Source organism: Symphalangus syndactylus, chromosome 19 (genome assembly GCF_028878055.3).
Source record: "Symphalangus syndactylus isolate Jambi chromosome 19, NHGRI_mSymSyn1-v2.1_pri, whole genome shotgun sequence".
NCBI classification, from domain to species: Eukaryota; Metazoa; Chordata; class Mammalia; order Primates; family Hylobatidae; genus Symphalangus; species Symphalangus syndactylus.
In genome coordinates, this window is record NC_072434.2 from 60,728,772 (window position 1) to 60,743,404 (window position 14,633).

The 14,633-nt window shown below is 38.0% G+C and overlaps 1 protein-coding gene across 1 annotated transcript in view; it reads right to left on the reverse strand.

Annotated features, from left to right (window-relative positions):
* USH2A (usherin) overlaps positions 1-14,633 on the reverse strand; it is an 801,829-nt gene that overhangs the window by 16,938 nt on the left and 770,258 nt on the right. Inside the window, exons 66-69 of the mRNA XM_055233796.2 lie at positions 9,830-10,039; positions 7,779-8,017; positions 6,770-6,978; positions 56-232 (exon numbers count right to left, since the gene is read on the reverse strand). Coding sequence (XP_055089771.1) covers positions 56-232; positions 6,770-6,978; positions 7,779-8,017; positions 9,830-10,039 — 835 coding nt within the window. The remainder of the gene's footprint in view (positions 1-55; positions 233-6,769; positions 6,979-7,778; positions 8,018-9,829; positions 10,040-14,633) is intronic.

Below are 14,633 nucleotides of genomic sequence, written 5' to 3' on the forward strand. Positions count from 1 at the left end.
TAAAGCTGGGGAACAGAGCGCCTTCCACATTGAGAAACAGGAGTCAGAAACTAACTTTTGTCCGCCGTTCTCGGTATGTAGAGGGTGGTGTCGAAGCCGCTGTACACGCGTCGCCCTCCATCGGTTAACACATACTCCTTCAGTTGGCCATTCAGGAGGAAGGTGCCACTCCAGTTCACACACACCACAGACAAATTGCTGTCCACCGAAAATGGGGCTCGGTAATGAGGCACTGTGGGGAGAAAGTTGTAGGTTCTAAAAAGGGTAACGTCTTTGAAGGGGTGCAGGTATGTGCTTTAAAAAAAAATATGAACAAAACAAAACCAAACCAATCCAAAAAAAAAAGAAAAAAGAAAACCAACATTGCTAGAATCCTTCACTTTTTTCTCAGTGTTACGAAACAACCAGTATCGGGGGTGAAAAGAAAACCGATGGGAACATGTGTGAAATGCTTTCTCAGCAACTTTATTCCTGCTTTAAAAAAAATCTATAGACAGTGGTGTTTTATAAATAAAACTATTTTTTTTTTTTTTTTTTTTTTTTTTTTTGAGACGGAGTCTCGCTCTGTCGCCCAGGCTGGAGTGCAGTGGCGCAATCTCGGCTCACTGCAAGCTCCGCCTCCCGGGTTCACGCCATTCTCCTGTCTCAGCCTCTCCGAGTAGCTGGGACTACAGGCGCCCGCCACCACGCCCGGCTAATTTTTTTGTATTTTCAGTAGGGACGGGGTTTCACCGTGGTCTCGATCTCCTGACCTCGTGATCCGCCCGCCTCGGCCTCCCAAAGTGCTGGGATTACAAGCGTGAGCCACCGCGCCTGGCCTATAAATAAAACTATTAACATACAATGGATCTGCTCACCAACATAAGCCTGGAGCTCATATTTTGTTGCGTTTTCCCTCTTTTTAACAGGTAAAGTATCCTTAACACTATTAACTACAGTAGATAGCTATTTTTCATATCAAATCAATATTTATTGCCACAAAGCCCCAAGGACTAGATGAAGTTAATATATTTTTTTCTCCAAACCAAACTGCTTAGATGGTGAATTATGTCCTTTTGGCACCCATTTATTGTTAAAGCTTTTTCTCAAACCGTTAGTTTGTTTTCTGAGATAGTTAAAAAGCCTTGCAAACAGCAATTCAAGTATAATAATTCATTGCCCTGACTAATCAATCAATAGCATAGTACATTAGTATATAATCAAGCTCAGGTCTCCTAAGTATTATATCACATATAGAAGCAACTTTGTGTGCATTTCACAGGCACATTCTCTTGATTTTTCAGCTCTTAACTAAAACAAAAAGAAAATCCTTAACTGGGGCTCATCTTTTAAATGAATAATTTTTGTGGAAACAAATGAAGGGATACAATATCATCTTGTCAAGTCAAAAGAGATTTATTTCATGAGATCTTATTTTCTACAAAATAATCACTATATTTGTAAAAACATTAAGATTCACCTATATACTAAATTGGCTTTTAAGAAAAGAAAGGAGTGAGTAGTGAGACTAAATTGAATCTGATTCTTTTTCTTTAAAAAACAATCCATCTATTTCTGATGTTAGGAAATATAGCAAAATAAGGAATAATTATGCTTTTGTAATTGTAACATTCAACCATAAAGGCACAGTTGATTGTTATTTTTCAAAATAAGATATTTTCATAAAGCCATAAGAAAAATTTTCTGCCAACACCAAAACAAGAGTTATCAAGCCCTCTTTAAATCTCAGTGCTTTTCCAACACTGATTCTGCCTGATATCACAAGGAATCCTCTACTGTTATTTGTCTATGACTTCTCTCCATCATCTTAGTTCAGTAGATTTTCACTTTTTCCTTATATCATAACAGCACAGATAAAGAAACAGCTTGTAACTAGCAAGAAAACAGAAAGATAGGAGTCTTATTTGTCTTGTAGGGTTTGCAGACCTTCCTGGGGAAAAAGAGTAAGCAATTAAAATAATCGAGAATAATGAGTTTATAAATCCTCCCCGAGGAAGACTGAAAAAGCTGTAAGAACCACTACGTTCCTAGCTTTTGACATACTTTATCTCATTTAATCCTCAAAATAATCCTGTAAAGATTGATTCCTAATTTTTGAGGTGAGAAAACTCAGGTTCAGAGAGGTCAAATATCTTGCTCTATGTCAGTGGCTGGTAGGAGACCAAGGAGCTGAACCTAGGCTTGCTTAAATTAAGGCCCATGATACTTTGTTATAATCGGTACACATTCGTTGAAAGGAACAGAATTTACCAGTTCGCCCTATGGGTGCTCTCCAGTGGTGTGCTGAAGCTGGCTCATCCCAACTGTTAAATATTCAGGAATTTTGTGAGTCATTGTTAAATCTGGCCACTACTAAAAATTAAATTATATAAACTTAAATACATTATATTAAAACAAAGCTTATAAATACTCCAAATTCATAACTTTTTATTTGTTTCACTACACTTTAATACCGTCTGTGTGCTCGAGGTCATTTACATCCACTCTAACTGGCTGGTGGAAATAAATTATTTTCTGGTTTGTATTCTCTGTTGCATGTTTTTGTGCTCCCAGTGTTTATAATGAGTTAAAAGTAGCATAAGTGGTATTTTACAACCCATATCATAGTCATTTCTTGTATTTTTCCGTAACTATTGACCCAGTAGTGGATTAAGGGAACCTTTTCTCCTATGGTGCTAGTCCAGCTTTAAGCTGCTTCTCTAATATGGAAAAACACAAAGGAATAAAATCTTTTTTTTTTTTTTCTTAGTGACAAAGTCTTGCTCTGTTGCCGAGGTTGGAGTGCAGTGACATGATCATAGTTCACTGCAGCCTTGACCTCCAGGGCTCAAGCAATCCTCCCGCCTCAATCTTCTGAGTAGCTGGGACTGCAGGTGCATGTCACTATACCTGGCTATTTAAAAAAAATTTTTGGAGAGATGGGGGTCTTGATATGTTGCCCAGGCTGGTCTTGAACTCTTAGCCTCAAGCAATCCTCCCCCACTGGCCTCCCAAAGCACTGGGATTACAAGCGTGAGCCAGCATGCCTGGCCACAGGAAGAAAATCTTAAATCAGTTCACTTTGTTCTTCCAAGAATAAGCAAAAAAAAAAAATCTGGCAAAAGCTAAGCTTCATGACTCAAAAGGGAATTGGTTATAAATTACAAAGTTCACCTAGCTGTTCTCTGGCTTTCTGGCCATATCAACAAAAAAACTGCAACATTTAGCAAAATTGGCTTTTGGATGTATTGCGAAGGAGATTACAAAATCAGACAGCACACATCAAGAATCATTACAGTTTGCTTTGAATATAGTATGGGTGACAAAAAATGCTGATCGAGCAGCATCAACAATAAACATGCAGTGTTAGGTGCACTCGCTCATTCATTAAACAACATTTATTGGAATCTAAGATACTGTGCCCAGTGCTGGAGATGAAAATGGAGAAAGTGAGGACTAAAGGAAGCATAGCTTGAAGGGGAAAGTTGCAAGCTCTGTCTGGGGCCTGTCCAGTGTAAGCTGGTTATGAGAAATTCAGAGGGAGATGTCTGTGAGGAAGCTGGGTGGAGGGGTATACACTTCAAAACAGAGCACTTGGGTAGGAGGTGACCACTGGAGTTTGGCTTTTGGAATCAAAGCCTTGGAGCAGATGAACTCACCTGATGAAGGAGGAGGAAAGGAGGGGGGAGGAAAGGAGGGAGGAGAGAAAGGGCAAGGGGACAAAGTTAAAAGGTTTAGGATTAAGATTTGGGCAGTGGAAGAAGATCAACCAACAAAGTTGACTAAAAATGAAAATCCAAAGAAGTAGAAGAGAAACCAGGAGAGGGTTATCATGAAAATGAGGGTAAACCACTTTTTAAAAAAGGATTGAACATTGAAAGTTCAGTTGCGTTGAATGCTACTGGAAAGTCAGTGAAGGTGACTCCTGGAGATACATGCCTTCTGAATATATCAATATGGAGGCCAAGGGCAAACTTAGGAAGAGATTTTCATCCAGTGCTGAGGAAGTTAAAGAGTAAGCGGAAGAGAGGAGATGGGCAAAGCACCTGCAGACCGTTCCTCCAGGAAGTCTTGCTGTCAGAGAGAGGAGAGTCCACATCACTGCAGGAGAAGAGGAGCTTGTTTGCTTTAATTTTAGAAGGATAGAAGGAACTTTGAATCAAAGTGAGATACACAGAAAGATTAAGGAGAAAGGGATGGTGAGTAATGAAAGGGATGAAATTCACTGCACGGGAGGCAGGTTTATTTCAGACGGAAGAAGGACCACCCTTTCCTTGTCACCGACAGCAATGGGGTATGTGCAGGCAGCTTTGTCTGCAGTGGGAAGAGGAGCAAATTACTGACTGATGACATCTCTTTTCCTGGAAAATTACAAGACAAGGAGTTCTGCAGAGAATAAAGGGAGAAATGGGTGAGCCGAGTTGTAGGCATGAAAGGAGAAAGGGTGAGTGGCAGAGGGAGGTTTGGCAAAGGTGGAGATGGTTTGAAGTCTTGATTACAGAGAGTAGGAAATTAATTGATCAGGGAAAGAGTAGTACTGAGACAGCAGCTGAGCTCAGTGACCATGAGTTCAGAGTAATCACTGCACTTACTAGATGTGGAAACTGGCCAGGTTACTTAAGCTCTGGCCTTAGTTTACCGTCACTTCATTGTCTAACTCCAAGAGCCTCAGTTCAGATAATAGTCTATATGAATGGCATCCTGGAATTGCAGTACACAGTTTATAGTCCTGCCTCAGTTTTCTTATCTGTAAATTTGGATAATAATAGATCTGTTGTAAGAATTATTTGTAAAATGCTAAAATATTGCCAGGGACAAACAAGTCCTCTGTAAACGTGATCTGTTACTAACATCCTGCCATGTTGTTGCTCAGACACGTTAAGGTCCTTGTGTGAGACACTGGTCTTTTATGAATGCGTAATTCTTGCTTTTAAAATTGGCATAATATTCAATGCCAGATAGAGTATTTTAGGTAAGATTATAATCTGACATAATCTTTCTTGAAAGCAAACATGAAACTAGTATCCAAAGCCTTCAAATATTAAAATACTTGATGTATTAATAGTAAATTCTATTTGTCAAAATTTAACTTAAGAAGATAACCAGACATTCAAAGATCTGTTCACAAAGATTTTTTCATCATATTTATTAATGGGAAATTATAAAAAAACAAAATGTCCCAATTAATTTATATATGGAATATTGTATAGCCATGAAAATTGGTGGCTAAAGAGTTTTTTTAGTGCCGTGGGAAATGCAAATACAATAACATCAAGTATAAAAAGCTGCCTATGAAATTTTAGTTATAGTATCTCAGCCTTATAGTAAAAATTACCCATAGAAAGGAGATTAAAGGAATTGATTATGCCAAGATATTAGTAGTGGTTGCCTCTGGGTTGGGGTATAATAAGCAGGACAAGCTTCCTTGGCATGTGACCTGTGCCATAGAAGAGTCTTGGACTTAGCCTGATGCTCTACTGTTGCTGTCTTGGAATTCTTAATGATTTTTCAGCAAAGGATTCCATATTTTCATTTTCCACTGGACTCCATAAATTATGCAGTTGGTTCTGATAAGCACTTATTTTATTCTTAATACTTTTTGTGTTTGCCATTATTAAACAATGAAAGCATATACCTTATAAAAATCTAAGTTATAGTCATATATCTCATAATGACATTTTGAGCAAGATTGCAGAAATGATGGTGGTTCCGTAAGATTACAATGGAGCTGCCCTGTACCATCTCTTACATTTTTTTTTTTTTTGAGAAGGAGTCTTGCTGTGTTGCCCAGGCTGTAGTACAGTGGTGTGATCTTGGCTCACTACAACCTCTGCCTCCTGGGTTAAAGTGATTCTCCTGCCTAAGCCTCCTGAGTAGCTGGGATTACAGGTGTGTGTCACCATGCCTGGCTAATTTTTGTATTTTTAGTAGAGATGGAGTTTCACCATGTTGGTCAGGCTGGTCTCGAACTCCTGACCTCAGGTGATTCACCCGCCTTGGCCTCCCAAAGTGCTGGGATTACAGGCGTGAGCCACCGTGGCCCTCTTATCTTTTATATCAGATTTTTTCTGGACCTTTTCTATGTTTAGATACACAAATAACCATTGTGTTACAGTTGCCTGCAGTATTCAGTACAGTCACATGCCTATACAGGTTTTAGCCTAGGGGCGGAGTAGGTTATAACATGTAGGTCTGTGCAAGTACACTCTATGATGTTTTCACGACACTCGCCTAATGATGCATTTCTCAGAACATATTTCCATCGTTAAGCGATGCGTGACTGTATTATATAAAAATGTAAGGAAGCCCCCAATTAATTAGTTGATTGCTCTTTTCTTCACTCACTTGCCCTTTTGCTTCTCCTAATGTCATGCATTTAGCATGACATTTATTAGCTTTTCCTAATAGTGCTATGTCTTAATGCTCTCTGGACATACTAGAGATTATGCCATGTAATTTACAAAGAAAAGGAGTGGCAAAACTTCTTATAAAAATGGTCTACCAGTGTTTGTTCATTTTCTTTCTTCCCATTGATCATTTAACTTCCCCTAAATTTGTTTTTACCCTATCCCCACATGAAAATCCTTCCTAAATTTGCCCTTGACTTCCATATTATTAAATCCACTAGGCATTTTTCCTCAGTGTCATCCTCATCAATGCTTCAGTAACATTCAGTGTTATTGAGCCCACTCAATCTGTTTTTAAAAGTGGCTTCCCTGAGCTTCAGGGCAAGCTTTTCCTGACCACTTTCCAATCTCTCTGGCTTATGGTAGCAGCCGCTTATACTCACATTCTTTTTGGGTGGTGAAACTGATCCACTCGGAAGCCGTGCTGCCCACCTCGTTGTGTGCCACCACTCTCAGCTTGTACGTGGTATAGGGCTGGAGACCCCCAAGGCTGGCTTTCTGCCCCAGCCCCGTGTACTTTGTCTCTATTTGGCTGGGAGTACAGGGGAGGGCTGAGTCAGGAGGGCAAGCCACGTGGAGTTGGAGTTCATAGCTAAAATGAGAATGGATAAGTACAGTGAAGACGGGTAATGGAATTAGTTTAACTCTCTCTTTTAAAACTGGTTCTATTTTGTGAGGAGACATTTTGTTTTCATAGAGCTACAGGCTCTTTAAAATTTCCATTTGCAGGAAACTGCTCTCAGAAACACTTTATGTAATGCTATTGGAAACGAGCAGCAGATATAATCAGAGAAATGATAAGAGAAGTCACCATCTACACACACATTGCTGTTTACCCAGCAACTAGTGATCCTTGTTGGTAGAGATAAGACATTTCCCTCTTTTAAGAGGAGAGACATAAATGGTTCTTCTCTTTTTAGAATAAATAAATTTTTTTTCTAAATGATTTTGATTCAAGTGTCTTCTTTTTTCTTTCAAACAGTGGTTTATGACAATATATTAAATTAGATCAGGGCAATTCTGATTTAACTGTGGAGGTGTCTTATGTTCCAATGAAGGCTTGTAGAAGGAATGCTTCCAGATAACCATTAGGAGGAGCATATTGAATACAAACACATTGCATTGTCTTTTTAATGTAAAGCTTATTTTGTTGTTCTCCTTTCTATCATTAGTTGCTTTTATGATTTAAATACATCGCAGGTAACATTACCACTCAAATCAATTTATTTGTCTTCTTTGCTATAGATATCTGTTCAATAAGCAAGTCCTCCCTGGGGAGTGCCAGGTAGCTATACAGGTTTGTAGCTTAGGTGCAGAGTAGGCTATACCATGAGTTCATATGTCTGTACACATGCCTTGTTAGTTTATTCATCCTTCTGCCTGACCAATTACCTGTGAATGACACCATTGGGGAACATGGGGGGACTCCACTGGAAGGAGGCCGTCCTTGAGGCCAGCGTCTCGATTTGTGGAGAGGACAGTCCTGAGGGTGGAGCAGGATGGGTTCTCAGTTCAGCTGTCGGTCCTTTGCTGCAGCAGTTGAAGCAGGTGCAGGCCTCTACTCCAATAGAGTAGTTAGTGAAGGCTTGAAGGCCGTGGAGAGTCTGCTGGGTGGCCATGCCTTCGGATAGCTGTGGAAGGAAGGAAGGCTAGATAAGGCAGTGTCAAACATTAAAGGTGTTTGATTAATATCCAGGATCCCACCTCCTACAAATGAAGTACCACACCAGGCACTCTGGGAGACACAACATGGCATTTAGCATGACATTTATCCTCAAAAAATTACCAACCCAGTTAGAGAGGTATGACAAATAGGTGAAAAATCTGATAATGTAACCGTTAAATAGAAGTTTGAGGTAGCAGGATGGAAATCACAAGGCATAATATTATCGATTATCTATTACCTTAGAAAGGTATTAGAAAATGGCATGGAACACACAAAGTGTTGATCAAAGTCTATGACCCTCAGAGTGATGTCTTTTCAAAAAACAAAATCTGCCTTTCAATTATATGTCTAGTCAGCATTCACCAACGTCCATATTCTGCCATGGTTACTTGCATGCAATTTCTCAGTCAAAAAATCTTTTCAGATCTACATTAAAATCAGGTGTAAGTATTGGAGGGCTTGAAAGTCTATCTCTTCCTCTGAGGGTGTTGGTTTTTACAAAATATCATAGTCTTCTCTCAATCATCTCTGTAGGATTATAAAGTTTTTGGTTTATTTTGAGTAAATTTTTAACCTCATTGTGGTTTTAATAAGTACTCTTTGGAACAAGAGTTCAGGAACTGAAATTAATTTTCATGTTGACATAAAGAACGTATAATTAAGAAGAGCAGTTAAAAAATGCATACAATGCACTCCAAATATAAATTATTTTAGTTATTATCATTTTATAAGCATGGATAATCAAGGGTTGATTGTATTTACAGCATCTATATTTATTGAGTACAAAGCCCTATAGAAAATATGCTAATATTCCTCTAACATTCAATCCAAGCCTCCCTGTATGTAAGTTATCTGTTGAAATTGTGTTTCAATACCTGACACTCTGGTCTCAAAGGAATTCTCCACACTTGCCCAAATTGTTCCCTAAATTGGCCTAAATAATTCATAGTGTAATACCAGGATCTGCACAATCTCTATACAATGTTTGTGTGAACAAAGTATTATAATCTCCACTTATTCATGAGAAACTTGAGAGTGACACAAGCTATACCACAGAGACAAGAGTCTTCATCCTGCTGGCTGCTGGTCTCTTCATTTAAATAATGCAGGAACTGGTCTAGTTGATTCTTAACATCGCTTCCAGGAAGTGGCTTGGCTAACGCACAATGTGAAAGATGATTTGCCTGAGCAATCTCTCCTGTCTCCCAATGTGCCTCAAATGTGTTAACGAACAAACAGTGGAGCTAGGGCTATGCTGATGGAGCTGCTCTGCTCTCTCTTCTAAAGGGTTAGAACTTTCTTGAATTCACCAAAGGAATGAGAGTTTTCCATGTGTTATTAGAGATTTGTGCATGTCAAAATAGAGATTCCAAGGATATTCTTTGCTCTATTTTTTTCATACTAACATTTACACCACCAATAATTACCATTTGCTGACTTCTTACTATGTGCCACCACTCTGTTAAGTGGTCGATCTGTTTTCTAATTAAATTAAATTAGTATAATTGTCTTTAAAGTCTTAGTTTCTTACGTTCATGGAGTCTTTAATACCACCTTTAGCGTCTCTCTCCCTAAGAGTTTACATACTTTCTGTATGTTTCCTCGGGGTTCACTTTTTCTTCTCTGAGGGATCTTTGTGCTACTAAGTTCACCATAGGGCAATTGAGAATAGAAGGATAAGAAAGATGGAGAGAAAAACAAAAACATAAAAACAAGGGCTGCATAGTAATGATTTTTAAAAGTCAAGCAGTCCTGGATTTTTAGCTCTGCTGCTCACCACTGTCTCAGCACCATGGATGCTGCTGGAGAACAGCCTGTAGAGACTGATGATCCCGTTGGGCTTCCCGGGGGCACTGATGTTCACCACTGCTTGGGTAGAAGAGATCGCATGGAACGTGGGGGCTCTGAGACCTTCTGGTGGGGCTGGCCCGGTTCTGCACCATGTCCAGCTACTGGGGGCTTTTCCTGCAGAATTCACCGCCCAGACCTCCAAAGAGAAATTAACAAGACTGTCAAAAGCAAGATACCCTCAGGCTGGAAAAAAAAAAGAAAGGAAAAAAAAAAAAAAGAAATTGGCAACCAAAAGCAACTAAACACAACAGGAAGAGATAGACTTTGATCTTGCAACTTTGTAATCACACAGGAAAACAGGCTCTTCCTTTTTTATTTTTATTTTTTGCCTTTTGCCTTTGACCATGTGAACACAAAGGGGGCCATTTAGGATTTCAGAATGCAACGGGTTGATTTAAGCCTAATGAAAAAAACTGCTCATCTCTGTGTGGGAAGTGAAGTGATTTTGTCAGCTTCTGCAAACTGGATGGATCTGCAGACTACATAAAACTCAGCAATTCTTAAACATTGTCCCCACCAAATCTGCATGAAAATTAAATTTCCTTTCATGAAGGAGGGAATAAACATATGGAACGATGTATAATCTTATTTATCAAGAACCATTTGTATAATTAAACACGAATATCCTAAAAGGTTGCCTTAGGTCGTCATTTGCATGAGTAAGTAATTTGTAGGATGTCAGGTACAATAGACAGAGTAGATGGATGTGTGAGTGTATAGGGTTAAATTAGGCCCAATAATAGCCCACTACACAGTGATCAATCAGAATGATAGATCTAAATGGCAATACGAGAAGACCGTCTGCGTGTTTAGGAGTAGTAGTATTCCTTAGTAAGCTTTCATGTGAAAGCTTAACTTCAGGAAATTTTTTTCTCATTGCGTTTCTTCTACACTATATATTTTCTAAAAATTTACCGCTGAGCTTTTAAAGACAAATCTGAAAAACTTGTTTGATTCTACAGTACACACATTCCAGGCATGCAGTATTAAGAAAAAAAAAAAGCATGCAGAATGTTCAAAATAGGAGATACTTGTGGGGGAAAAAAAGAAAAAACCTGTCAGAATATTTTGCAGTGAGAGTTGAGTTTCATTTTTGTTTACTTTGCTTTTGCATCAATAATATCTTCAAAAGAAGAAACATTAGAGAGATTTTTAGTAGTTAGGTCAACTCCTATCAGTGGTTTTCATACTTTTCTTTTTTTCCGGATTCCTTTGTGAAAGTAAATTTTCTGATGTTGAATTGTTTTCAGGTTGCTGTCAAATGCAAATCTCCAGCCCCTTGCTGATAGGATTGCCAGGAGCCTCATTTTTTAAAAGGGACAACTAACCTACTTACACAGACACACCTGCTCTTTTTAGAGCTCTGATACATCCTCTCATCATTTGCATAATAATCACTCACATTTGTATAAACTCTACATTTTACAAAGCACTTTAACTTATGTCAGCTTATTTAGTCCTTACAATGGCAACCTTGTAAGGTGAGCAGAGAATGTATTACTAGTCCCCTTTTAAAGGTGAGGAAATTGAGGCTCAGAAAATTTCACTATCTGGTTCAAGGTGACAAAAGTTACAAGCACTGAAACTAGAATTCTGCTCTCCAGTGCCTTTCACTGAGCAGGGTTTTTGATTCTGTATGCCATCCATATGCATAAATAAAATACTCAGAAGCACGAAAATTAAATGACTTGTCCATAGACGAATACCTGCAATTCTAGATTAGGTTAAGGTGTCTTAGCTTTCAAGGATGGATAGACATGTACAAGTTGTCTTAGGTGAGGGGGGTTTATTTTGGTAAGTATAGGGAAGTAAGGAGCTAGCAATGGGAGAGCCAGATTTCATGGAAGTTAGAGTCCATCCATCAGAATACAATTGCAGCTGCTCTCAGAGTCCCCTCAGAAATAGACGAGGTCAGACTTACACTAGGGAGGGGAGGTGGAGGTTATTCATGAAGAAGTCAGACTTCAGGGCTGATGAGGAGGGTTCCTGTCTCCTCACTCTGCCCCAGAACAACCTCTTTTACTGCAAATATCTTTCTGGGAAGTCGGGCGGGGGGGACGCCTATTATTGCACAATGAATGACAAGATTTAAAAAAATATTCTTGAAAAAGGAATGCAAAGTAAGGTGCAAATTTTGATATGACATTTTTTGCCAAGAGCAGAACTTTGGTTGGTGATTTAAGGGCAGGCAGAATTTAAATTCAGGCTACAATGGATGGGGAAGAAAATGGGGAAGAAAGTGCAACTAGGTATAATAAAAGAAAAATTCAACAACTTGCCAATTAATTGCTGTGCACCAATAGGAGATGGAAGTAGTGCAGGCATAGGGTGTTGAAAGAAAATGAGATGAAATAAGCATAATTCATAGCAAGTGCTCAGCACAGTTCTGGCTCTGGCTTATGAACATTAACTTTTCTTTCATTTTCAATGTAGATATAGAATCATAAATACTATTGAGGCTTTTTAATGGTAGTGTTGTAGATTGTACTAAATCTCAGCCTTCCTGTGTTACATGAACTTCTACTAGGTGGAGTTCTAGTTCCAAAATGTGATTTAATCCCTGGATTTTAACAACACTTGGGCCTCACTATTATAGTGTTTTGCTATATTTCCTTGGAAATATTCTCTTTGAAAACTAGACAATTCAAAATTCCCCATCACTAATAGGGAATGTATGTAGGCTATTTTGTCTTTGGCAGGAGTCCTTCATAATACATTACTCTTTTCCTAGACTTTCTTTTTAGTATTCAATCAATTTGAGATCAAAATAGCATTCATATAAATCAACATGCTTATGCAAAGCAGGATCAACCTATTTACATGAGCTACTGTGAAAATGAAAACAGTTAGAATGAAGAGAAAGCTGACCGAGATAATGAAGCATTATGAATTTCACAAAACTTGTACCACGAGGCAGTGTCTCTGTTATATCAAACCACTGGGAGAAAAGGAAAAAAAGAACCTGTGAATAATATTATTTTCTCTGTCTCCTTCTGTTTCTCTGTCTTTGTCTCTGTCTCTGATGAGGTAAAAACGTTCTTTGTCTAAAACATCACTGTGGATTTTTGTCTATGCCTGGCTAAGCAAGAGTTAAAAGTGTTGAAGTGTAGTTCAGGGTTCAGGGTAAAAATACTAACAGATTGTGCTTATGATTCCCACTGAGAAACAATGCCCCAAGATTTGAGCCTGTCTTTATAGGGTAGAGAAAGAAGCAGCAGAGATCCTGCATAGAAAATTTTTTAGCAATATGTCCCAATCTTTTAGTTGCAATGAACCCATATAAAAATCAATAAATAAAATATCTTGTGAACAAACAGTTGTGTATTCTCTCTTTCTTTAGTGTGTGGGCTTCTCCTAGAAAAATGAAAGAGTGATTATTGGGGAAGAAAAGCAAGTAAGGATTATAAATTCCATGGCCAAGAGACAAAAAAGCCAAGATGTTCTTCATCTTTGATTTATTCAGGATATCTTTATTCCTACAGTGTTTAGACTGAACATATTTATTCTTTTTTTATTATTGTACTTTAAGTTCTAGTGTACATGTGAACAACGTGCAGGTTTGTTACATAGGTATACACGTGCCATGTTGGTTTGCTGCACCCATCAACTCATCATTTACATTAGGTATTTCTCCTAATGCTATCCTTCCCCCAGCCCCCACCTCCTTATAGGCCCTGGTGTGTGATGTTCCCCTCCCTGTGTCCATGTGTTCTCATAGACTGAACATATTTATTCTTTTATAATAAAAGATTAAAGATGATTAAAGTTGCTGCTGAAATACATTATTATTTGGGTTTGGTGAACACTTTCACATGTGAATGAGTGGGTGCGCACCAAGTTATGATTGTAGAGTCAGAAACTTCCCTAGTCATTAATAATGAAAAGTTAGGACTGACTGACTTGTTGGTTTATTTCTCTAAGGTTTCTGTTGTAACCATGAAAAATGTTACAATGTAAAATGTCATAGGAAACATAGATTAACTACTTTTAATAAGCATAAAAACTAAAATTGTTTAGCCACAAATTCTGTAATTAACTAGCAAAATGATAGATTAATATGTCAGTTTTCAATGGAATTTCTGTTTTCAATGTAATATATTTTTAAATCTAATTAGAGACTATTACCATATTTATGCTTGTTGTTCATTAAAAAAATGAAATTGTTCTTTGATTTACTCTTTCCTACCCCAAAGGACTAATTATTGTATTTTGCCTTAAAAATTTTTAATTACATGGAGTGTCAACATCTGCCACTAAGCTGCGATAATCACACTGCTGTGAAAACAATGAATTTAATCATTTGTTCTCTCTTGAAAATTGCCTCTTAGAAATCTTCTTCGAGAGAAGTCTTTGTCACAATATATTCCTTAGCCATGGTCATCAAAATGATTTTGGGTACCTGTATCAGAATTTCTGGTGAGAAGACCTTGGACTCTGCCCTTTCAACATATTTCCAAGTGATTTTCACACCAAATATTATTTGAAAAACATAAAGGCCTATTCTTTATAGAGCCAGGTACAGAATATAGGCACTGTACATTTTCAATTTCTATTTATGTTATGTCTCTTTAGAGTTATACTTTGCATTACCTTTAGTCATTCAAATAAACACAATAAATGTATCTTGGAATATGTCACAATTCAATAATCATCATAGAGTTAATTACTGTGTTTTTTCACAGTTCCAAACAGAACTAGAGTTTACTGACTTTGTAGAACCACTCCTTGCC